Below are 25,925 nucleotides of genomic sequence, written 5' to 3'. Positions count from 1 at the left end.
GACATCAACAGGCTTTAGCACCCTCCCTTTCCATTTGTTACCTGACTTTTTATCTGGCTCAGAGGAGGAAGTATTTCTTCATTTCTAAGGTTAGCTCAGTGCCTTTGACCTCCATATTTACCTGACTTTTCTGGAGCTTTATTCAGGCAACTACCTAGTATATCAACTCTATCTTTATTCTCTTTCTCTTCTGTGGTTCATTCCCCTCTGCCTACAAACACTCACACATCTCCCCAAAATCTTTCTACCTTCTAACATTGATGTCTCTGCTGCCCCCAACACCAACTCAATACTTTATCTCCTAGAAATCCATCACATTCTACTAAAAATGCATTCTTCGAGGCTACTGACAACTTCCTCATTGTGAGATCCAACAGCCTTTTTCCTTAGTATTCCTTCCTTGGTTTCTCTGACACTGCTGTGTAATGCCTAGCACACTGTACTTACAGTCAGGAAGACTTGGCTATGTGAGCACTGTTAAAATCACTTAACCTATCTTTAGTTTCTTCATCCATAAAATGAAAGGTTGGATTTGTTGGTCTCTAAGGGCCCTTCAGGCTCTAAATCTATGATCTTTCCTGACCTACCATGTTTCCCCGATAATAAGACACTGTCTTATTAATTTTTTGGGACAGAAAAACACCAGAGGGCTTATTTTCAGGGGAGGTCTTATTTTAATGAACATTGACAGCAATTTTAATAAACAGGTAAATGTGAACAAAAAAATGTACCTTTATTCAATAAGCAAATCACTGGGGAAGAACAGGATGATGCGCTCACTGCTGCAGCTCTGATTGGATGCAGCTCGGAGCGCGGCGTGCGTTTCACCAGGGGGGGGGGCGGTGCATACAGAGGGTACCGTAATGTAGCGTGTAGCGCAGGGGATCACCTTCACTACAGTAGCAATCTCAATAGGGCTTATTTTCGGGGGAGGGCTTATTTTAGAGGAATCTTACACAGTAAGGAGAGGGCTTATTTTCGGGATAGGTCTTATTATCGGGGAAACACAGTACCTTTCCAATTAATTGCTCCTTCTTTGGTTCCTCTTGTCTCATCTCTCATCTGCTCACCTCTGAGCAGATGACTCCTCAACTTATATCTCCAGCCCTGACCTCTTTCCCAAGTCCTATTCCTACGTTTTAAATGTGCTGCTGAACATCTCTACTTGGATGTTCCACCTGTTTCTCAATCTCAATATGTTAAAAATTAATACATCCTCTAAACTTGTTTCCTTGCTTAATTCTTCTAAGATGTCATCATGGGAGTGGAAGAGAAGGGGCAAATTTAGGTGATTCTAGGGTTGACTGCAATTGGGTTAATACTAGGGGAATAGAATAAGCATTTCTGTAGTATCTACTGTGCACTGGCCACCATGCTAAGTGTTTTACAACTATTGCCTCGTTTGATCCACCAACCCTTTGAGGTAGATGCTCTTATTTTATAGTTGAGGAAACTGAGACAAACAGAAGCTAAGTGATTAGTCCAAGGTCATGTAGGCTACCAAGTGTCAGGGCAGATTTGAACTTGGGACTTCCTGGGTTCAGGCACACCACTCTATTCACTGTACCAACTAGTTGCCTCTATTCCCATCAGACAGTATAACAAGGTAGAGCTGGGATCTGATGAAATAATCAACAAAACTTGTGGGGAGGGCTGTGTGGTGATGGAAGTGAATGAAAAGACAGTCAAGGCATGTGGGGTGCAGCCTATGGATTAGCACCGTTAGCTCTTGTTTTTTAGACTAACAGGACAAGGGGTAGAAAGGGATCTCTGGTTGGCAGGAATGAGGAACATATGGAATAATGAAAGGTATCTTCATCTAGTCCATTTGACAGATAAGGAAACTGAGGTGCAGAGAAGGGAAGTGAATTTCCCATGGTTACACAGCTGGTCCAGTAAGAATCTCAACTCCAAATCCAGTGCCTTTTCTACTGTCATGTTATTTTCTGTCTTTGTTCCTCCTTCCCACCCCCCAGAATACTTGGGCTTGGTCTCTCTCTACCTAACAAAACTGCTCGTAAAAGTGACAGCAATGCATCAGAATTTACAAAGTGCTTTCATCACATCAGTGTCTGTAGTACACGTATAATTCCCATCACAAAGATGAGACAAGAGGCTGGGAAGCTGAATGATTTGCCAAGGTCACAGGCTAGAAATGGACACAGCTGAGATACACTCAGGTTTCCTGCCTCTCATCCCAGGCCCTTTCCACCATATTACCTCATGAATGCAGGTTTCCCTGTCCTCTAGGCTTATGGCTCTTACTCAAACCTGCCTTTGGCTTAAGCAGGCTCAAATCCAGGGCTGACCCAGAATGAATGAAGGTGTTTGTTGTTTAACCTTCCTCACTCTGCCTCAAATACTGATAACTCCTACTGGGCTTTTCTTGTCAGCTTTCTAAAGGTCACTGCAGTTGCCTGTCCACCCATCCTGTGAGGAGAAAAGGATGCAGTAGCCTACTCTGTAGTCAAGGGAAAGAGACTGCAGGGAGGGAAGCAGGGAAAAGAAAGTCTAGGTTTCCCAAAGGGGCCTCTGTTCCAAGGGATGCAGAAGCAGAGCAGCAACGGGACAGATGCATGAGTATTAATGATGTCCCCAGGTCCTTTCCTCCATCTCCTTCCTCCTGCCATTGGCAGCCCAGCCCTCCCCGTGACAGTTAAGTAAATAACCACTCCCTGGGGACAAGGGAACTTGGGTATCTTTCTTCAGCTGTGGGGTGGGATCTCAAGTGGCTGCTCCTGGGACTACCAGGCCTTCCTTCCTCCTCCCCTTTTCTCCCCAAGAGGGAAGTGGGATCAGTTTGGGGAAGCTGTACCAGTCATGAAAGGCTATCCTAGGGAAGAGACTAGAGAGAGGTGCAGATGGCCGCAGAGTAGGATTCTTTTATCCAAGGAGTCACAGAAGAGTAGGTAGGAGGAGGGAATGGAGGGGGGAGAGGAGGGTAGCAGGGCACAAGGACACCAATCGGCCTCCCATCCCCAAGGTCTCACCAGCTGCTTTGGTCGCCTTCAGTTTAGTTGGGACCCTCTGCCTGGCTCTATCTCCATGGAGACGCCTCCCCTCCCCCCAACCGGAAGGCTCTCTGCATTGGTCGCTATGCACGCGGGCTGTTGTCAAGAGTGTGCGGGTGTGTGAACGCTTGAGCAGTCTGTCCGGTCTCGGTGTACTGTGTGATGTGTACACATGTATGTGCAGTGTGTACATATATACTGTCCCTCTCTGAGCACATTTACAGGCTTCCTATGGGACTGTAGATAATTTATTCTTTTGTGTGTGAGGGGCTGACTATGGATGAGATTTTTCTCCCTGCCCTTCAGGATAAGATTTAAGGTTCAGGAAAATGTGTTGCCAGGGTCCCTTAGGATCCCTTTTCCTAGCAGATGAGATGGAAGACTGCACCTACTAACCCTAATCCCTGCTCTTCTCCCCACTGGCCAACCTCAGGGGGCTGTGGAACAATTTCTATAAGCAGGGTGTATACGAACGAGGTGTGTATATCTCTCCTCCCAGCCTCAGCAGTCAACAATAAACCCTGGCACCTTTGTGCAGTCCTTTCCCCACAAGAGGGAAGCAGGTGGCAAACCCCAAGCCCCAGCCTCCTTCTCAGCCTGGCCCCACCCAGACCCTCTAGAGTCCTCAGTCTCCAGGATGCAGGAATGAAAAGAGGTTGTGGTCTCAGCTTCTCAGTCCCATCCCATTTTCTAAGGGGTAAGGCTGTGGCCGATGAGGTTGGTTATCTGGCTGGACAGTGGAGAGAGGGCTAAATCCTAGCATCTTTTCCTTCTTTTTCAGAGCCCCCCTCCCCCAATGAGCTCATATCCTTAATGAGGCTGGGAGGGAGGAGGAGCCTGGCCCTGATGAAGAACTAGGAACCCCAGAGGCACAGGCAGGGCAGGAGTAAACAACACAGGGGCCAGGCACTGGGAACTCTGGAGACGATTGGGCTCACAGCAGTGATTAATCAATAAATCAGCAACATCTTAATTAAAATGAGAAATCAGCTGTCATGTAGAATGCACCATGGAGGGGCCAAGCTCCACTTGAGAAAGAGAGACCTTTAAATTACATCTTTGGATACTGGCAGGCAGGTGGCCCTTTTAAATTTTGATACTCAGCCATCAATCCAGATCCAGCTGCAGGGACCCTGGTCTTACAGGGGGAGCCACCGTAGCTGGCTCCCAGCTCCCTCATTAAGGCACCAGAGAACACCCAGTTTCCTAAGCATTTTGGTAGAGTCTGGAAAAGGCTGCCAGAAGACAGAAGCCAAAGACGCCTAGACTGAGGGAGGAAGAGAGGGTATCATTTCACCAGGGTGTCCTGTGGTGACCTCAGATGTCTCAGTGAGGACTGCTCCCAGGTTGTTTCTGGAGGAGGGACTCAGCAGCTTGCCCTGGGGCAGAGGCAATGCTGAATCTTCTGTCTGGTCTGAGATCTTCCAGAGCACCAGGGACTCAAGACCCTTACGTTTTTAGTTCTGGAGACCAAGGGGCTTGGGCTCACCCCTGTTGCTCGCTCAGGTTTAATGCCATCTGCAGAGATGATGGGTCAGTGGTGACAGAAGTCTCAGATCCCAGGCTCAGTCCCAAGTCCCATGCCTCCCCCAGTCAGGCCTGAGGAACAAGTGAAGTGATGGATGCAGGTACTACTGAGCCCCCTGAGTGGTGTGAGATGGGAGGGGAAAGGAAAGAACGCTCTCCTTCCTAGTAACTTTGGAAAGCTGTCTGTCCCCTAAGAAAGCCCTTTTTACTAGGTAGCCATTGCATCAGCACTGAGCTCCTGTGAACCAGGGCTGAGGATCAGGATGGGCAGATTCATCCTCCCTTGGTTGTGGGTTCTGGGGGGTGGGAGGTGGGTGTCCTCCCAGGGTCACTGTTCAAGTTCTCCTGCCTTGCCCCACAATGGAGAAGTTGGCACAGATGAAGGACCAAGAGATAGTTATGCTGTGGCTTTTCTTAAGCTCCTGATTCTGTCTCCATCCTTGGTTTCTTAGTCGTTTGGTACTAAAGCCTCTGGCTCCAGCCCTACTGAGCTGCACATCTCCTCTTCACTCCAAAAGTCCTGGGTTAGAGCTGGTTGAGGGCAAAGGATCGGGCAATGTCCAGCACGGCCTCCATGTCACCAGCGTTCCCTGCTCCCTGTGCCACGACTCGGGAGCCCCAGGCCTTGCCTCCCATATGGCTACACACCACCGATGCCCAGGTTTCAGCAGTGAGGGTGGGGACTGCACCCTAGGGAAAGAACAGACAGGAACTGACCTTCCTACTGCCCCTCACCACTAGCAAACAGCACCCTGGGAGTCTTGGACACCTGAGCTCCAGCCATGAATTTATTGGTAGCAGTCCTTATTTGTAGTTGGTCTTGGTAGGGAAATCATGGTAGAAGCCAAGGAGGAAGCTCTTGGGGATGAGACAGGGAAGGCACATGGGGGAGGGAAGACAAGGGAAGCTGTACTTAGCCCTTTTGGGGAGTGATTTATGCTGGCTTGCAAGGCTCAAAGCTTTAGGGACCAGAGGCCCTGTCCCTGCTAAGTTACATAGTCATAGAACTTCAAATCATAAAGCAGAAGAGAACATGGGAATACTTGTTCCACACTGGGACAGGTGACTGAAGAATACCCTCTTTCCCTTGGGTAGGCACTGTTTTTAATAACAGGAGAAATTCCCTACCCTGGGTTATCTGTGAATCCCTTTCCTGTAGCTCCTACCCATTTCTACTATTGTTGGACAAGAGAATGAATGAAGAGATGTCAGCATGTGCCAGAAGACCCAGGGTAGTCTTTTACTTTAACCATTCAGCCAAGGGAAGGGAGGTGGGAGAAAGGATGGCAGCATACCTTTCCCCTATCCACTCACCTGAGCCACCTGACAGGCACACAGGACCTTCCCTGGAGCCTGGGGACTGAGCAGTAACACAGAGGTGCCAGGAACTTGCTCACACAGCTGTTTCACCACCTTCACTAGCAGCTGGAGAGATAAGGAAAGTCATCCAGAGCCACTGGAACTCAGTGCCCCATGCTTCCTTCACCAATTACAGGTCTTTTCCCACTAGTATCCTCTTGACCCCTCTAAAGCACAAAGCAGTCTCTCAATAAGATTCCCACTGGAACACTTTTTATTTCCATGACTTGTCTCCCTGTCCCAGCTACTTCCCTCTTTTGCTGAAGCCCACCCACTTTCCCTCTCTCCTTGGGAGACCCCTGTCCTCATTCCTCCCCATGACCCACCGAGAGGGACTCAACCGGGACTGTGTCCACAATGAAGGGCCCCACAGGATGTCTCTCTAGCAGCTCCTGCGTTTTTGCTGTGGCCTGGAGAACAGAGAGGGGAGCGGGGGAACAGAGAGAGGAAAGTGTCTATCTGAGTGTATGGGACAGGTGGAGAGGGGCGATCCTAAAACTCCATAATTTCCCACATACTCCTTTTTCCTGAGCTGTGAGGGAGCAATTCCCAGCCTGGGTGCCCCAGCCTGGCCCAAGCAGCAGTACTTCCACCTCTGCCCTCTGCCTGCTCCAGGACTCTGAGAGGCCTAGCCCTCACTGTTCTGCCAAAACTGGAAGTCCCACCAAATGTGCACTGCCTTTTGAGAGCCCTAAGCCCTGATCTCTTCCTTCTGCCCTGATGCCACATCCTTCCAGACTTGTTTTTTCAGAAAGTTTTCCCTGATGACTTAATCTTCCTTATGACCAAGTTCTAACTTCCCCAACTCCCTCCCTGTATGACTACTCTGGACTAGTCTGGGATGATTCTGGTGGGTATGCTATCTATCTAGGTGACTGTCACACTACACATTCCAAGCCATGGGACAGGGCTAGGCCCCCATGGGCCCGGCACAGACTGGTCCCCTTACCAGCCCTATCTCCAGTTTTCGGACAGTGGTGTTGGCACGGCGCTGTAGTTTTTTCAGGACTGCCTGCAGCTCTTGACGCTGCCACTGGGGCATCACAGCTGTGTCCACTGTCTGTGGTCAGAGAAGGCAACATCACACCTATATTCTCAGTCTCGAAGGGCTCCAGGGCAGAGACAGGGCCTGGACCCGAAGCACCCACTCCATCCCCTTCTCACTCAGAGGTTCCCAACAGAGAATGCCCAGCCTGGTCCCTCTGCTGGCCAACCTGGTAACCTTCTTGGTATGAGACAGGGAGACCTGCAAAGGGTTTGGGCTGCTATAAGAAAAGGGGTACGATATAGTGGGAAGAGAAGAGGGAAGAATGTGGTCCTCACGTCACTGAGCCGTCCCACATCTTTTGACAATCGCTGAGCCTCCCCGACATCCTGGTTCCCCTGGCTCAGTCGGGCTGCAGCTGCTTCAACCTCTTGAGCCAGATTCTGGCCAATGTCACGGGCCTGGAAGGTGCAAAAAGGTCTATTAGCCACAATTAATCCAAGGATACCTCTCACCTGGCTATGGCCCCCCCTAGACCAAAGATCCCAGGTGTATTTGTACTTTCTCCAGCCTGCCTCCCCCTGTTGAGGATGCCTTCTCTCTCTTCACTTTCCCCTCAGTTCAACCTGCTTTTCCCTCTTCCTCTCTTTCTTCCTGTGTGATCACTGACCTGCTGGGCCTGCTCCCCAGTGACAGCCACCAAGCGGATGATGCCCTTGGACAGCTGTCGTTCCCCCACAATAGTCAGGTCCCCTATGGCCCCCGTGCGCAGCAGGTGCCTAGGGGCAAAGGAAAGGGGGATGGTAGAGGGATGGGCATGCTAGAGAAGAATCCAGAACCTACAGCCCACACTGGAGTGTGAGGAAGCAGCAGTGAAAGGGTTAATGGGAACACCAAAACTGAGAGGAGTCTAAGGCACAAGGGGCAATGGGGCAGAGAGGGGTAACTTACGTGCCACAGCACAGTTCTACCGAGGTGTGCAGTGCAGCCTGGGAGGTGGGGGCCAGGGCACTGGCTACAGGTACCCCCACAGACACCACCCGAACAGGGTCAGGGTATACCTGCAGCAGGGGGAAGAGGAGGTACATTATAGACCCTCCCCTCAAAGGGAGGCAGCATTCCTGAACCTTCTGCCAAGTCCCTACCTTTCTTCCTCTCCCTCTTACCTCATCAAGGGAGCGTAAGCCTGGAACTTGGGTGGTCATCTCTAGGGCCACCTCAGCCATATACACAGGCTCATCCCTCCTCACAGCCTCTCGCACAGCTTCCTCCACTGCCTGAAGCTGCTTCGGAGTCAATGGGACCTGGAAAAAGAAGGGGAGGAAAAAGTGACTCCCCTGGACTTATTTCTTCATAAATGAGCATATATGGTAGGTGGCTCTATGACTGGTAGATCGGATAATTCTCCAAACCAGTGAATCATGTAAGAGAGCTGTTAATTAAAAGCTGAACTCTTTGTTGTAAAGGGATCTAAAGAAATAAAGGACCAGATTTCTGCCCTCAGGAAGCTTGCACTCTACAAAGTAAGGGGGTTCTCCTCATAATCTCATCCTAGACAACAACTATAACATTATGTGCCAACAATTGCAAAGTGATACACTTAGTGATACACTGGACAGGAGTGCTGACGGGATGCTGGGAAAAGGGAAAGGCTGAGATGTCTTAGGGTTACCCAGAGAAGGACTCCTGAAAGACACAGAAAGAGGGGAAGGACACAGGTGGGCAGAGAGAAGTTTAAAGGGAAGTGCTCGGGAGTGGCAGAAATAAGCAGATTATGTAGATGGAAAAGACAGATCTGGTGCATCTCCCATGAAGAACTCATGGGATAAAGAATGTCAGAGCTGGGAAGGATCTTAGAAACCATGTATTCTACCAGTCTCATTTTAGAGGAGGGAAAACAAAGGTCTAAAGGGGTAAACAACCTATACAACCAATCAGTAGCTGAGAGGGTGGGGACACAACTCAGGTCTTTCTAGGCACCAGATCTGTGTTCTTCCTTTCACATGCCACACTGCCTCCATCGTCATGCCATACCACCAACCCTCTCTACTCTTCTTGAGTCACATAATTAGAGTGGGAGAAAAGACACCAGAGGTCATCTAGTCCAACCAGCCCTGAAAAGGAATGCCCTCTGGACTATCCCCAACAAGGGGCTTTCCAGCCTCTGTTTGGAGACCTCCAGCCAGGGGGAGCCCACAACATTCAGAGGCGGCAAGTTTTCTTTTCTTTTTTTGAGGCAACTGGAGTTAAGTGACTTGCCCAGGGTCACATAGCCAGTAAGTGTCTGAGGCCAGACTTGAACTTAGGTGCTCCTGACTTAAGGACTGGTGCTCTATTCACTGAGCCATCTAGCTTCCCCTGCAAGTTTTCTTTCAAACAGCTCTCATTGTCAGGAAGTTTGTTCTTATATTGAGCCCAAGGAGAATTGGTTGGGTCCCTCTTCCCTCTGCCAGTCCTTTGAAAGATGGTTATAATGCCCCTCCCTAACTCCTTTCTCCTCCATGTAAAACATGCCCAGTCCTTTTCACTGATGCTTGGATGGCAGTCCTCTCACCCCTGGGGCTGCACTCTTGCAAAGTGTTCCAATCTGCTCCTGCCCCTGTCTGATCTGCCCTCCTTGTACTTAATGTTTGTGCCGTTTGTACTCCCCCACCTGCCCAGACCTGCACATGCCTCCCCAACCCCTTTCTGGCTTACTAGGGTGGCCACATCAAAGCGAAGTTTCTCAGGGCTGAGGTGGGAGCCACACTGCTCTGTGTCTGGGCCTAGTTCCTGCCGCAGTGCCCAGCTCAGCAAATGGGTGGCTGTGTGTTTCTTCATGCAGCCCAGACGCCATTCCTACAATATAAGAATTCTCACACTTAGCTGAAACATTGGGTTATCAGTCCTGTGGAAAGGGAGGGTGAAGGTAAGGGGGCGAGCAGGGATACAGGTGGGGTATGGCTTGCATCGGAAGGGTCTAGGACATCCTCCCTCTCTTCTACTCCTAGTCCATTTTGAGAAGCCCTGAGAAGTAGGGTGGAGTCATAGGCTGGGGTAGGAGGAGGGCCTTACCTCATCCACATACAGCTGTACCTGGTCGCCCACCTTCAAGGTTTCAGGGGCTATTACCTCATGCAGAATGAAACCCCCATAAGTCTGGGCCCCAATTACTGGGAACAGCACATCCTCAAGAAAAGGAAGAAAGATAAGAGTATTGCTCCTTTGCTTTCAGTATTCTCCATGGCCCCATCTCTGACCCTCACAGGTCTATTACTTTCAGAGCAGCTCCCACCAAACTATCAGGCTGACCCCCTCTGGGATTCGGGGGAGAGGAAAGAGACAGGGATCTATCTAGTCACGAAGGTATATGCAGAAGGATAATCAGCAGGTGCTGGGTTGTGGAGAAGATCTCTATCCATTCAATAATATTTAGTGAGGACAAGGCACTGGGGGGGGGGGTCACAAAGATGAATAAGACAGTTTCTGTTCCCAAAGAACCTACAGTTGGTAGGAAGGAGAAAATGGACATAATCATAGAACCAAGCAGGACATTATAAGTATCTTAAGGGAGGTGGAAAGCCAAGTTATAGGAGCTCCGAGAGGAGAGGTGAGAGCATGTTGTGTGGTGAGGGAGTGTAAGTGGGGAGGGGGAGAATCAGTGGGGTAACAGAGTCTGACTCACTTGTTGCCCTTTGCGTATCAGGTAGCCTCGGTCAGAAGCCTGGCCCCCTTGCTCAGCATAGAAGCTGGTCTTGTCCAGGAGGAGGCCGCAACGTTGACCCCCACTAGCTGAGTCTACTGCCACCCCATCCAAACTATACAACTGTATTATCTCTGCATCACAGGCTGCAAATTCTGCAAGTGGGAAAGGGAGAACGGGGTCAGTGCTAGGAGAAGGGAAGTAATCCCAGATGGACAGTGGGCTTGTGGGGAGTCTGCTGATTCATGAGGGGGCTGAACTAGATCAGGACTTCAGAATATGGGTCTGTGAACTTTTAAAAAAATATTTTGCTAACTGTACTTTAGTAAAATTGGTTTCTTTTGTAATCCTATGTATTTTATTTTATGCTTCTAAAAACGTTATTTTGAGAAGGGGGCCATGGGTTTCATTAGACTGTCGGAGGGGCCCAAGATACAAAAAAGGCAAGAACCCCCCAGACTGGATAATCTCTAAGGTTCCTTTCCATTTTAGGCCCTAAGAGATCACCATCCCTTCCATTCTGCTGGGCAGGCAGAGGTGGGCAATGAGTCCACAGCGACATCTGGTGGCCCACCTTGGACACTGAGTAGGATGGTGGTGGTACCTTTTGTCAGGACAGCTCCCACATTGAAGGCAATTGTGAGTGGGCAGTAGGTGAAGGAAGAAACTGTGCCTCTGAGCTTCAGCTCCCTCACCCCTCTTCCCATATGGACTCTCACCATAACAGCCATTAGGAAGCAATGAGTAATTATACTTGGAGGAGTCATCTGTTGGGGGAACCCCTTGCTTTTGCAGGTGGCCCAGGGTGTGGACATCCAGGTGCAATTCCAGTTTCTCTGTGGGCTTAGCCTGCTGGGCTTGGCTCAGACGCTAGAAAGGTAGGCCAAAGAGAACAGTAAGGGACAGAGGGTGCTCCTCCAGTGATAGGATGGTTGAGGGACTCCTTGACCTGGGATACAACAGGTCCCAAAGTGTACTTAGGACCAAAGCCACCCCTCACCCCCCACCTCCACTTCTACAATGGGAGGGCTTTAGGGAGAAATGAACCTGTCCTTCACCCTCTGTGCTCTATTCTGCACTGATGGACCCTGCATCCTGTGTTCACTTTCATTTCTATGGCTTATGACTAGAGTGCACATAGATAAGGTCTGTCTACCAGAATAGAGCTCCTTGAGGGTGGGGACCAGGTCTCCTTCTTTGTCCTTCTGCTGGCCACAGCCCTACACACAAGCGGCACTTAGAATAAGTGAAAAGGACCCTCCTTCCCCAGTGGACCAAGAGAACGTGGTAAGAAGTGCCTGGCCCTGGCCTGTCCAGTTACCTGGGCCTCCTCCTGGGCCAGCTGCTGCAGACCTGCTGAGTCCAGCTGGACACTCTTCTCCTCCAGCATCAGTCCTACCAGATCCAGGGGCAGCCCCAGGTTCCCAGTCAATGACCAAGCTATTTCAGCTTAAAGAAAAAAGGGGCAGAGAACATCAGAGACAGGAGATGAGAAAAGAGAAGGGAATGTATCCAATGTTATCACAGGAGGGAAGGAAGCTCTCTTCTAACAAAGCAGACTATGTTTGACTCCCAGGCCCTGGCATGGTGATCCCTCAACTTCATTTCTTTTTGGAGGGCCATTGGGGTTAAGTGACTTGCCCAAGGTCACATGGCTATTTTTTATGTTAAGTGTCTGAGGCCGGATCCCAACCCAGGTCTTCCTGACTCCAGGGCCGGTGCTCTATTCACTGCACCACCTAGCCGCCCCCCCTCAACTTCATTTCAAAGCAAAGAGCCTAGGATGGAAGACATAAACAGAAACCGTATTTAGGGTACTCTGAGGGCTCTGCCACTCCAGATGTTGGTTAAGAACATAAAGCTGAAGTAGGATAGCACCACACTGGGAGTTAGCTGGGGGTTGGAGAGGGGTGGGGGGTGGAAGGCAGGCTTATGGTGCAGGAGAGCAATCTTGGCTGGGAGAGGTGGAGGGAGAGCAGAGTTCTTCCTACAGAACGGTTTGGAGCACTGGGTGCTCCAAGTAGTGAAGGGGGAGAAGAAAATGAACTAGAGGGTAGGGATGGCAATAGGACCGTGCTTTCTGAAACCGCTCCCTACCCCTAACCCGCCACTACTCCCCAAGACCTCTTTTTACCTGGGAATAGGTCAGAGGGGCCCAGCTGCTGCAAGGTTCGTTCAATGACACGGCGACCTCGCTCTAGGGAGGACAGGAAGGCACTTTCTTCCTCTGTTACCAAGCTGATAATCTTGGGAGGTGGGGAGAGGAACGAGAGCAAAGCAAGAGAGATCGGTCAGTTTACATGAGGGATCTGGGACCCTCGTGCTATAGCTCTTTAGATCAAGCTCTCCCTCCCACATAACCCAGCCCTTCCACTCCACCAGAATCCCCTACCTGGGCTGAGCTCTTCTGCAGCTCTGGGTAGGCGTCTCCCTGCAGGGGGAGGAAGGAAGGGCATACTGAGCTCCCTCTGGGTTCAGGGACATTCCATGCCACCTTCTTCTGTCAACTGATTCTTATTATCTGTGTGACCTTGGGCTTCTGTTTTATCATTTGTAAAATGGGAGGCCTCAGATGGCCTCTAAGGTTCCAGCTCTTTGATCTTAAGATCACAGTGTAAAACACAGTGGCTGCCCTCAAAGAGCTTGCAATTTAGATGGTGGGTCATAGGCATTACTAAGAACAGGATCGGGGTGAACACTCAGTCACCCCACCCCTCTCCCTCAGATTGATTTTCCAGTCCTTTCTGGGTAATGAGATAGGCTTGACGTTAACAAAAATGGTGGATCAGGCATGAATGAGGACAGAGAAGGGCAAGGAGACAGCAAGGATACTGGGATTCTTCAGGGGCCAATACCCATAGGTGAGACCAGAGTGTTATGATCATGGCCAAAGATAAGATATAGGTTCTACTCCCAGAGGTGATTGTGATGGGGGTGAGGTGGGGAGGATGGGCTTGAAGAAAGAAGTCCTTCCATGCCCCCCAATCTGATCTAGCTTCTCTCCCACCCTTCAGAATTTATGTAATATAGAATGTTAGGGCTGGAGAGACCTTAGAAACCATTTAGTCTACCAATTCCATTTCAAAGAAAAGGAACTGAGGACCCTAGAGGTGACTTGCCCAAGGTCACACAGCCAAATCGCAGCAGAGACAGGACTAGAATGCAGGCTGACCACCAGCTCTGTGCTCTTCTTTTCATAGCAAAGCTGCCTCTCTACGGTCCCACTATTTTCTGCTCCACCCCCAAACCACAGAATTAGAGAGTCAGCAATGACCCTAGAGATAAGCTAGCCTAACCCACGTCCAAACAAGAAGCCCCTCCACAGCCTACTCAAGAAGTGATCATCCACTGCCTCCCAGGAGGCCAGGTGGCACAGTGGCTAGAGCACTGGGCCCGGAGTCAGGAAGACCCGAGTTCAAATTCTGCTTCAGACACTTAATAGCTGTGTGACTCTGGGCAAGTCATTTAATTTCAATCTGCCTCAATTTCCTCAACTGTAAAATGGGGATAATGAAAGCTTTTATCTCCCAGGGTTCTTGTAAGAATAAAATGAGGTAAAATTTGTAAAATGCTAGCTATCATTATTGTTATTGCTACTATCACTATGAGTTATGAGATGAGAGCTTTCCTAACAAGGGTGAGGATTTCCCCCGAGTTTCTTGACCCTCAGATACTGGGGTGAAGGGCCCTGAATGCCCACAATTCAGGCATTCCCCAGATCCTCTCCCCAGGGGCCCTGCTCGCACCAGCATCTCCACGACGATGGGCACCAGACTGCTCAGGAAGCCTGGAGGTGCCTGCAGCACCTCTGAGGAGAAACGCACGGCTCGGCGAAGGATCTGGCGGAGAACCAGTCTGAAAGCAGAGGACATGGATCCAGAAACGGAAACAGCCCCTCCCCGCCCCCCAGCAGCCTTGTACACTGAATGTACCCTTCCCATGACCCCAGAGTCCCATGTGGGCCTTCGAGACTTACGAGGCTCCAGACATGCCGGGGTAAACACCATCAGCCATACAGACACTCAGGGTGCGGATGTGGTCTGCCACCACACGATATGCCATATCTGTGCGTCCCTCATCTGCCACCCCAATGCGGCCCTGGTATGGGGGTGCCCTGCAGCCCTGGGGGTGGTAGAAGAGACACATTGGATTAGCCTGTCAGAGGCCATACCCTTGACCTTTTCTCCCCAGGTAAGAGCAAACCTTAAACCTTAGGCACATTTAAAATCTGACTGTGAATGAATGTGTATGTTGAGGGGTGGGGGTGAATAGGTAGGTAGAATAAGGGGGAGGATGGAAAGAAGCATGACGTTTCCTGAACTCTATACATGTTGCCATACCTACAGTTGATCCCATTGCATAGTCTGGGCTAGGAGGTGGAAAATCAAGGTCTTAATCAATCAATAAACATTTACCAAGTGCCTTGGTATTGACCAAAGAAGTCACAGTTCATATCCTACCTCTGATTTTCATTACCTGGGTGACCTTGGGTAAATCTTTGAGCCTCAGTTTCCTCATCTGTAAAATGGGAGGGGGTTGGCCTCAGTGGCTTCTGAGGTCCTTTCTAGCTCCAGCTTCTAAGTATGAGACATTTCCTGTCGTCAGGGAGCTTACTGTTTAGATAGCAGTCACAGAATCTGATAGGCTTTAGGACTGGAAAGAATTTGAGAGATCAACTCATCTAGCCTGCTCATTTTATAGAAGTAGAAACTGAAGCTGAGAGAAGGTAAATGGCTTGTCTAGGTAGCATGGAGCCAAGCTGAGATTCAAACCCGGGCTTTCTGACTTGTGATCCCAGTGCTCTTCCCTCCATCACATACATGAGATGGAGACCATCCAGCCCAAATACCTCATTTTATAGGTGAGGAAACAGGTCCAGAGAAGAAATGAGACTTGGCTAAGAAGTCACAGGACTGGGATCTGACCCTTGGGGATAAGACTTGCTCATAAAAGGTTAAACTAACAGCCCTGAGCAGGGAATGCATCACAAATGCCAAATCCTTGCCAGTTCTATCATGACATGCTTTGTGACTTTGGGATGGTCACCACTACTTACCTCCAGAAGACGGATGTGGCTAGAATGGGTTTGGTAGGGAAAAGCTAGCTTTGGTCTTGGGTCCCAGGAGGCCAGGTCAGAGGGGCTTCTTAGGGGAAGATGGGGAACGGTACCTGGTGTATAGCTGTAAGCAGTGGGGTAAAGAGGTCCGTGTCATAGGTAGAATGTTTGTTCTGCAACACAGCCACCAGCCTTTCCAGGCCCATGCCAGTGTCCACATGCCGCTGGGGCAGGGGCTGCAGGTGTCCATCTGCCTCCCTGATGAGAGCACGTTAGTTACCAAGGGCTTATGAGCCTTGTCACCTTATCACCTCAGAGTGATGACTCCATTTCAGAGTTCAAAGGATGAAGTAGAATTACTACAGAAAGGGACAGAGTGATGGCAACAGTGCAAGGTACCTGAACAACCCTCCCTCCAGTGCTCTGTACCAGTGCTCATGGTCACCAACCATGACCAACCACCAATGGAAGCGGTCACCTCCTTGTTCCAGTTCTGCTCCTCCTGTGAGAATTCAGAATCCCTTTCCTAGGCAGGTGTACCTCAGGGCCAGCCTGTTTCCACATACCCTTCTCCCTTAGACTCATGTAACTTCAGAGCCAGACAGAATCTTAGAGATCATGTAATTAATGATTTCAAAACTACTTAACATAAGCTATGAATGAGGGCGTGGTGAGAAAACGACAATGCTGCAGAGATCTTCTTTTCAGAATATTAAGCATAAAGTTACATGCATTGAAAATACTTGAAAGGTAGGCTTCCAAGTATTTTATAATTTATATATTACATATAATATGTAGTAATTTAAAATGGAATTTCTCTATTAGATTTTTTTTTCTTTTTTCTTTTTGTAGGGCAGTTGGGGTTAACTGACTTGCCCAAGGTTGCGTGGCTAGGTTTTTGTGTGTGTGTGTGTGTTAAGTGTCTGAGGCAGAATTTGAACTCAGATCCTCCTGACTCTAGGGCCAGTGCTCTATTTACTGCACCACCTAGCTGCTCCTCTCTATTAGATTTTATTGGTATTATACATACTGATGATTTTTGTGGATTTATTTAATATTCTGCAAGTTTTATGAAATTATTGTTTCAATTAATCTTTTAGTTGATTTTTTAGCATTCTTTGAGTACATAATCATTTCATTTGCAAAAAGGGTATACTTCTTCTTTACTTATGCTTATTTCCCCAATTTCTTTTTCTTGTTTTATTGCTATAGCTAGTTTTTCTAGTACTATGTCAAATAGAAGTGGTGACAGTAGATATCTTTGTTTGGCCCCTGAATTTACTGGAAAGGATTCTAGTTTATCGCTGCGACAAATAACAGTAGCTTTTGGTTTTAGATTTAGGCTATTTATCATTTTAAGGAAAAGTCCATTTATTTCTATATTTGTTAAAAAGAAAACTTTTCTGCATCTATTGATATAATCATATAATTTTTTGTTGATTTTATCATTGATAGGGTTAATTTTAAGTTTATAGTTTTCCTAATATTAAACCAAACTCAGAAGAACAATTTGTACCATAATATCAATATTACAAAAATGAACATTTTCAAGGACTTTTACAAATTGATGAAGAATGACAACAACATTGTTAAAACAAACAAGTCTGAGAACTTGCCCTGAGAACTATGATCAATACAATGAGTGTTCAGGATTCTGGAAGATTGATGATGTGACAGCTCTCTTTATGGAGATTTAGGATTTAGGGTGTGGAATGACACTTACAGATGTTTTGGTATACAGCCAGTGAGGAAATTTGTTTTGTTTCACTGAGTATATTTGTTTCAAGAAATGTTTTCCTTCCTTCCAACCCCTAGGTTGGGGGAGTGGCATCAGAGGCAGAAAAATTAATTTAAAAAAAATTAGAGAGAGACAGAGGAAGAGTATTTACAGATATAAACTGTTGCATGCATCTTCAGGTGAGATTGCTGTATCATTACTTTTATTTAATCATTATAGTTTGTTAGAAGAGATCCCTCCTGAAGTGGGAGCGATCTGTATGTGTCTATAATGAATTATACACCAAACTTTTTTAAAAAAGAAAAAGAGAAGATACTTATTCCATATGGCAATGTTTTGGTATGAAACTGGGCTTTATTTCCACTAAAATTTGTCTAATTCTCCTCTTCAACCTGCCATTGGTAGGACCTTTTAGACCCCTGGGCTCCCAGAATAACAATCATGGCATCCATCAATCTATTTCATGTTCAAAACTTGGGAAACCCTGATCCAGTCTAGTGTCTTGCCCATATTCATAGAGCTAATCAATAGGACCAGAACTCAGGTTTCTTGATGCTCAGGTCAGCCCTATTTCCATGATACTATGTTGTTGTTACCTGTTGTACTGCATGAAGACCAGATTCCAGAGTTCTACCAGTTGGGGGGGCCCCACTCCTCCTGACAGGTCATAGTGGATTTCAGTACAGGGTCCACAGGGTCCTGTCTCCCCCATCTCCCAGAAATTCTCCAGTGGCCCAAAGGGAAGAACGTGGGCAGAAGGTACCCTAGGTTAAGTGGGGGGAAAAAAGACAGTAAGTGTTGGTAGTGTTAAACAATCTACAGGAAAAACTAGAAGACCCCTTCTCCATCATGCTTTTTTAATCTAATAAAGAGCTTGAACTGTGGCCTGCCAGCTTCAACTCTGGGTCTTCTGGGATCATCTAAGAAGATCTGGGGCAAGGCATTTGTGGACCTTAGGTCAATTTTGAAAATTGTCCCTCCAGTGTTATTATCCTTTGGAGGCTTCACTGTAACACATGCAACCTGACTCTCCACAATATAAACATCTGGGTGTCACAGAGAGCAAAATTTTCTGGTGTTATAAATGTGGCTATTTACACAGAGTAATATTTTAAAATGTCCTTCATTTCTAATACCTTCCCAATGTGTGTTATGTCCTACAAAAATGCCTATCTTGCTTATTCTTAATTTTGGCTGTGGTTGAGTACTGGAGATCTTCACTCCTCCTCTTTCCCTTTTTTCCCCAGAGAACCAAAAATACAGATTGCAATTGGCAGCTTTCCAAAGGCTCAGCTTCATATTTTTAGAACCCTTCAATACCATGCTTACCCCAAGCTGAGCCAGATGTCCCTGCTCTCGTAGTCTGGGGCCAGTCCCTCAGGAGGGTTACCATCAAAGTAGGTAACCCACAGCCTCTCCTGGGGAATCCCATAGACATGGGTCAGCAGCTCCCAGGCCATGCTGCAGGCCTCTTCCTAGGTAAGAAATGAGAGAATTAAGCAGGGATACCATTGTCCTTTTGTAATCCCACTATATAACTCAGCTCTCTCTTTGTGATACATTCAGTTGAAATTATATTTCTTGACTTCTTGAACTCACCATATATATTCTTGTTTCTAAATTTTGCCTTAAGGTATCCTTTCTTTCTGAGATGTCTTCCCTCCTGCTTTGGCTTCCATAAGTCTTAGGCTTTCTTCAGAACCCAGCTGAAGTCCCACTTCCTCTATGAGATTTTTCTTGGGCATCTTAGCCCTCAGACAGCACCTTACCTCTCTGAAGTCATATAGCACTTGGAGCCTGTACTCTTTGTTCAATAGGTCACATCTCCTATGTACTGAGTACTGTGCCAACCTTCATGAAACTTATAATCCAGGAGGGAGGTAAGATATTTATTCAAATATATACAACACAAACTCATCTTGTGTTTTCCCCTGTTCCTGATTCGGGGGTCTATACAAGGGTAGCATGAAGGACAGAGGAAGGAATAGGGATCCACTGTCTAATGACACCTTTCTCTGCTACATCTTGATTCTTTCCTGACTGCAATATCTTTCACTGACTCACCTTAAAGTATTCACCTCCAAATGCCCAGTTGCCGAGCATCTCAAAGAAAGTGTGGTGGGAGAGGTCTCGGCCCACATCCTCTAAGTCATTATGCCGCCCTCCTGTACGGACACACTTCTGGCTGTTGGCTACTCGCCGGAACTGTGCCAATTCACTTCGAGGGTCCACTGTGCCCAAGAAGATTGGTTTGAACTGAGATCAGAGTACATGGAAGGGGAATCCACAATTAATAACTCACACTTTATGATTACACACATAATCTTTACTTTTCCTCCCCCCACTAAATAGTATTTTATTTTTTCCAATTACATGTAAAGAAAGTTTTCAACATTCACTTTTTGAGTTCCAAATTTTTTTCTCCCTCTCTCACCTTCCCCCTCCCCAAGATGGCAAGTAATCTGATACAGGCTATACATGTACAATCATATTAAACATATTTTTCCACATTAGTCATGTTGTGAAAGAAGAATCAGAACAAAAGGGAAAAACCATGAGAAAGAAAAAGCAAAAAACAAAAAAAGTGAAAACAGTATGCTTCAATTTGCATTTAGACTACATAGTTCTTTCTCTGGATGTGGATGGTATTTTCCATCATTAGTCTTTTGGAATTGTCTTAGATGGTTGTATTGCTGAAAAATGCTAAGTCTAACAAAGTAGATCGCTGTACAGTGTTGCTGTTTACTGTATACAATGTTCTCCTGGTTCTGCTCACTTCACTCGGTATCAGTTCATGTAAGTCTTTTCAAGTGTTTTTCTGAAATCTGCTTGCTCTTTCTAATAAAACAGTGATATTGTCATGGAAATGCAAATTTAAAGATCTTCCCTGCCCCTAGGTTAAGTGCACCAGGAGCTTGTGGTGGGAGGCTTGTTTTTCAGGAGATACTTTGTGATTGGCCAGTGGGTCAAGAGGGTTGTTACGTTCTCTGAGCCAGGAGAGGGCTATATAAAACCTTGATGTGAGGCTTTGCTTTGGGTCTCACTTTGAGAAGTGTTGTGTGATTTGACCAGATGAAACTCTGGGCAGCCGTTGAGAGCCCCCCAGCTTTGAAAACCCAGATGTTGGTGCTTCCCTTTCTGGTAACTGTGATTTGGTATTTGGATGTAATAGCTGGACAGTTTGGAAGCCTGTCTGCTTGATATGTTTCTGTCTTGTAACTTCTGTCTGTATACTCTGAAGTTCGAGGTGCTGACCTTTTTCCCCCTGAACTAGGTAAATGATATTTATTTATTTATTTGATTAAAGTAAGCTTGTTAACCCATTTTGAGTTGCTTTCCTTTAGAAAAGCAGATCTAAGAACCTGTGTTGGAAGCCACCCTGGGGATGCTGGGGTGCTTGCTGCTACAGGTATTCCATTACCTATATAATAATGTCACAACTTGTTCAGCCATTCCCCAATTGATGGGCATCTCAATTTTCAATTCTTTGCCACCACAAAAAGAGCTGCTATCAAAAATTTTGTATATGTGGGTCCTCTTCCCTTTTTATGATCACTTTTGGATACAGCCCCATAAGTGGAATTGCTAGATCAAAGAGTATGCACAGTTTTATAGTCCTTTGGGCATATTTCAAATTACTTTCCAGAATGGTTGGATCAGTCCACAACTCCAACAATGCATTAATGTTCCAATTTTCCCACATCTTTTCCAACATTTATCATTTTCCTTTTTTGTCATGTTAGCCAATCTGATGGGTGGAAGGTGGTACCTCAGAGTTGTTTTACTTTGTGTTTTTCCAATCAATAGTGATTTAGAACATTTTTTCTATGACTTTAAATAGCTTTAATTTCTTCACCTGAAAACTGCCTGTTCCTATCCTCTGACCCCTTATCAATTGGGGAATGGTTTGTAGTCTTACAAATTTGACTCAGTTCTCTATATATTTTAGAAATGAGACCTTTATTAAAGACAATGGCTATAAAAATTGTTTCCCAATTTTCTGATTTCCTTCTAATCTTGGTTGCATTGGCTTTGTTTGTACTAAAACTTTTTAATTTAATGTGATCAAAATTATCCATTTTGCACTTCATTTTGAACTTCAAGTTCTTTATCTCTTGTTTGGTCATAAATTCTTCCCTTCTCCATAGATACGACAAGTAAACTATTCCTTGCTCTCCTAATTTATTTATGGTATCACCCTTTATTTCTAAATAAACACATAATCTTTTCTGATCCTCACAACAAACCTGAGGAGATAGACAATGCAAGTACTATACCCATGTTTCCACTCAGGACACTAATGCCCCAGACAGATTAAATGACTTGCCCGAAGATGGATATATATCAGCTAACTGGCTGAGTCAGGACTCAAAGTTAGACTCTGATCAGAGCCCAGCATGTATTCCATTATGTCATGCTTCCACACTACTGGCCAAGTATAGTTAAGACACAGATTCTTATTGGGTGGAGGAAAGATACTGGGCAATCTGAGAGCTGGGTGTGGTCTCTAAAATGAGGATGACTAATCATCTGATCTCTAAGGTTTTAACATTCTAATAAACTATAGAATCAATTAATCCATCAACATGCATTTGTTGAGTACCTACAGTCTGTTACGTACTGTGCCAGGTACTGACGATGCAAATGAATGAAAGAATCCTTTTAAGGAATGAAGTAATCCTTACTCACAAGAAACTTAAATTATGTATACATTCTATATAATGGAGAAGTCAGTCGGTGCTTGAGCTATGTCTCAAAGAAAGAGAGGGCTTCTTTGAGGTGATGGTGAGGAGGGAGTGCATTCTAGGGTAAAGATGGAGTACCATGTGTGAGGAATAGAGAGAAGTCCAGTTTGGCTTAAAGAGCGTGGAAAGGGGAGTAATATACGATAAAGCTGGAAAGATGGCTGAGGGTCAGGTTGTGAAGGGTTTTAAAAGCTAAAAAGGGAACCACTAGAGTTGACTTTGTAGGATAGAGACATGGTCAAAGCTGTACTTAAGGAAAATCACTTTGACAGCAGGATATAGGAAGGACTGAAGTGGGGAGAGGCTTGAGGCAAGGCAGTTTCACCTGGATTACTGCAAAAACCTAATTGGTCTCCAATTAGGAAACCATTGCAGTAATCCAGGTGAGAGGTGACGAAGGTCTGTAAGTAGAGGGAAGTGATCAGGAGAGATGTGGAGATTTGGCCACTGACTGGATATAAATTGTGAGAAAGAGTGAGAAGTCAAGAATAATGTCAAAATGACAAACCTTGGAAACTGGAAGGATGGTGTTATCTTTGATAGATGTGTGGAAGAGGGGAGAGCTTAAGAGGAAAGAAAATGAGTTCTGCTTTAGACAAGTTGAGTTTTAGATATCTCTAGGACATCAGCTTTAAATGTTCTGTAATTAATTAGAGATGCAGGACTGAAGCTCAGAAAAGATTGGAAATTTAAATCTGCACAGAATATAAACTGTTTGAGGGGAAGGAATTCTCTCCATTGTATTTGTATCTCCAGGGTCTATCACAATGCCTATCACACAGCAGGTACCTAATAAAAACTGAATGATTCTGTGACTAGAAGACCCAGGAACAGGACTGTAGAGGAAAATGTAAATTCAGTGCAGGTTTGGTTCTAAGATGAGACCCTTAATACAGCTAAAGGTGTTTATTTAACTTTTTTTTAAACAATAAATCTACTGTGCCACCAGCTACTTCCAAGAATAGTAGCAGTAGTAATATTTGTTGTTCAGTCATTTTTCAATTATGTCCAACTCTGTGACCCCTTTTGGCAAAGATACTAGAGCGGTTTGCCATTTCCTTCTCCAGTTTTTTTTTTCTTTTGCTTCTTGGAGGGGGGAAGGCAGGGCAATTCGGGTTAAGAGACTTGCCTAAGGTCACACTGCTAGTAAGTGCTACGTGTCTGAGGCCGGTTTTGAACTCAGGTCCTCCTGACTCCAGGGCTGGTGCTCCATTCACTGTGTCACCTAGCTGTAGTAATATTATTATTACAGTAGTAGTAGTAGCAGCAGCAGCTATCATTTATATATCACTTTAAAATCTACTGAAAAGTACTTTTGCACGTTAACTCATTTGAAATTCACCATAATCCTGTGAGTTAGGTGCTGTTATCCCTATTTTACAGATAAGGACAGAGATTGCAGGCTAGCTGGATCTGACCTCCTGTCTTCCTGACCACAACACAACTCCATTCCCAACACCACTTCTTCCCTACTGAAAGGAAACTGGACATCCCCAGGTGTCTCCCCATTTCTGTGTCCTCCACGTGGGTCATGTTAGCCCTAGGAAACTACCCACACAACTTCTTAGGGCAAAACTCGGAGTTTCCAGGACCTAGACTAGAGCATGCACTACAAACCTACTCCTCAAAACCTTACCCCACAGCGGCTAGGCCCCGCCCCCGATCTCCCCAGGCCCCTCCTCCTACTGGGCTCTTCTTCATTGTCCCATTCCTCGCCCAAGGCAGGCCCCACCCCCTCGGCTTCCATCCACTCATCTTCCTCTAGTTCCTCTCCTAAGCCCCGCCCCCACCTGGTTCATTCCAGCATTGACGAAGAGTAGGCTGGGGTCGCTTCGAGGCCGTACGGAAGAAGAAGGCACTAGCTGGTGGCCGTGACGGTCCCGGAAGAAGTGAAGAAAGGCAGTTCGCACGGCCGAACCCGAAGGCTGGGGAGGGCTTGAGGAGAGTTGACGGGAGCAGGTCCGGGAGCAGGGGCTTTTCCACCCCGGCGCCCCTCGGAGGGCCTGCCGCAGACACCCGGTCGTAGCTAATGCCGCCGCCATCTTTTTTTCTGGTAGTGGCGTCTAGGGTCAGAGGTCAAATTTACTGCGAGAAGGAGATTATGGCAAGTGAGCAGGGACATTTTTCTGCAGCGGCTCCTGCTGGGAACCTCAGGACCTTAGCGACCTAATACCTGGAACCTTTTAGAAAGCATTGGTAGGGGACCTGAGAACTTAAGACATATCATTCCCCACCAGGATTTATTCTTGTTTTATATATATATATATATATGTGTGTGTGTGTGTGTGTATGTATAGATATACATGAGAAATATAGAGCTGGAAAAGACTTTAGGGGTCCAATCCCCTCATTTTACACATGAGGAAACTGAGGCTCAGAGAGGTTAGAGTTAAGTGAATTGTCCAAGGTCACACAGGACAAAACCAAGATTTTTCTCAATAAACATAGTGAAACCCCAATAAATAGTAACGTTTTTATTTTTGCTTGATGGTACAGCCAATAGAAAACCAAATCTGGAGTCAGGAAGACCTGAGTTCAAGACAAAGATAGGATTCGAACTCAGGATTCCCTAATTCCAAATCCCAGGCTTTTCCTTTGATGCAAACTGGCTGCAGTGGAAACGAGCCTTGTTGAGTCCTTTATATCGCTGAGCCTCGGTTTCTCTTTGTGTAAAATGGGCACAATAATATTTGCATTGTCTATCAGCAGTATAATTTTGAGGCAAGCACTTTGTAATGTTAAATCATTGTAGAAATTTGAATGCAGTTCATTTCAAAACCCATATTTTTTTTTTTTGGAGGGGGGAGAGGCAAAGCAATTGAGGGTAAGTGACTTGCTGAGGGTCACACAATTAGTAAGTGTGTCAGGTATCTGAGCCGGATTTGAACTCAGGTCCTCCTGACTCCAAGACTGTGCTCTATTCACTGAGCCACCTAGCCGCCCCCCCTCAAAAACTGTTAAGTGTCTGGTATCTTGCAGAACCCTGTGCTAAGCTCTGGGGGATGTGGGACCCGGAGCCACAGAGATAAAACCTATTTGTTAGTCCCAGGGGAAAATACTTTGTAAATTGTGAGGGGTTGTATAGTTCTGGGGTTGGCAGCCTACAGCCTGCAGACCACATCTGGCCCACTGCCTGTTTCGTACAGCTTATGAACGAAGAATGATTTTTACATTTTTAAATAAGGCTCATATTAAAAATGTAAACATCATTCTTAGCTTGAGAACCATATAAAAAGCAATGGCAGGCTGGATTTGGCCCAGAGCCCTAGTTTGCTGATCTCTGACATAGTTGTATGTTACTTAATGATAACTGTTATTCTTGGGGTCTGGGGGGACAAGACACAGAATGAGGGAAGGTGGGGGGGAGGGACACAGGCATCAGGCCTCACTATGTTGTGAAGAAAGTCCCACATTTGAAGAGTCTCAGTGGCAGCCCAGCTGGCAGGAGGACCAGAGTCAGTCCAGACTTTTTTTTAACTCAGCATCATTTCCTGCCTTTATTAATTGCCTAATCACATTTGGCCTCTATCCTCTCAGGGCCTTTTAATTTACCCACCAATTAGAGAGGATCCAGGTCAGCACAGCCTGGCAGTCCCCTAATAGGTAAGAGAGATGTCTCTCCATAGGCCTTTCCTTTTTGAACTTGGAAGGGGGGAGGGAACAACCAAAGTTTGTGATACTAGCTGCCCTTCTCTCCCTTTACTTCCTAGATGAACAGATTGCTGAAACTCTCTGAGACTGTTTCTCCATATGAAAATTGGGGTAATAGCATCTATTTAATAGGATTTCAAGCTGGAAGGGACCTTAGAGATTGCTTAACCC

The 25,925-nt window shown here is 46.5% G+C and overlaps 2 protein-coding genes across 2 annotated transcripts in view; one reads left to right on the top strand and one right to left on the bottom strand.

Moving 5' to 3' along the window:
* The window catches only part of CDC5L (cell division cycle 5 like), a 168,030-nt gene that overhangs the window by 4,047 nt on the left and 138,058 nt on the right, over window positions 1-25,925 (top strand). The gene's annotated exons all lie outside the window — the stretch shown is intronic.
* Window positions 652-24,939, bottom strand: AARS2 (alanyl-tRNA synthetase 2, mitochondrial). The gene is made up of 22 exons (XM_069065846.1): window positions 23,894-24,939; window positions 19,423-19,614; window positions 18,688-18,833; window positions 17,955-18,122; window positions 15,734-15,878; window positions 14,541-14,686; window positions 14,311-14,419; window positions 12,957-12,995; window positions 12,699-12,810; window positions 11,886-12,013; window positions 11,284-11,434; window positions 10,547-10,719; window positions 9,937-10,050; window positions 9,580-9,720; window positions 8,049-8,186; window positions 7,834-7,943; window positions 7,553-7,661; window positions 7,221-7,343; window positions 6,847-6,957; window positions 6,224-6,307; window positions 5,853-5,963; window positions 652-5,228 (listed from the first exon to the last, which is right to left on the bottom strand). The coding sequence occupies exons 1-22, from the start codon at window positions 24,143-24,145 to the stop codon at window positions 5,064-5,066; spliced, it is 2,967 nt and encodes a 988-aa protein (XP_068921947.1). The 5' UTR covers window positions 24,146-24,939; the 3' UTR covers window positions 652-5,063.

This window comes from Petaurus breviceps, unplaced genomic scaffold, assembly GCF_028583685.1.
Source record: "Petaurus breviceps papuanus isolate PSGF00001 unplaced genomic scaffold, PetGlider_PUasm1.0 90701, whole genome shotgun sequence".
Taxonomy (NCBI): domain Eukaryota; kingdom Metazoa; phylum Chordata; class Mammalia; order Diprotodontia; family Petauridae; genus Petaurus; species Petaurus breviceps.
Note: the sequence above shows the minus strand (reverse complement) of the source record. Positions and strands in the feature narration are given on the sequence as shown.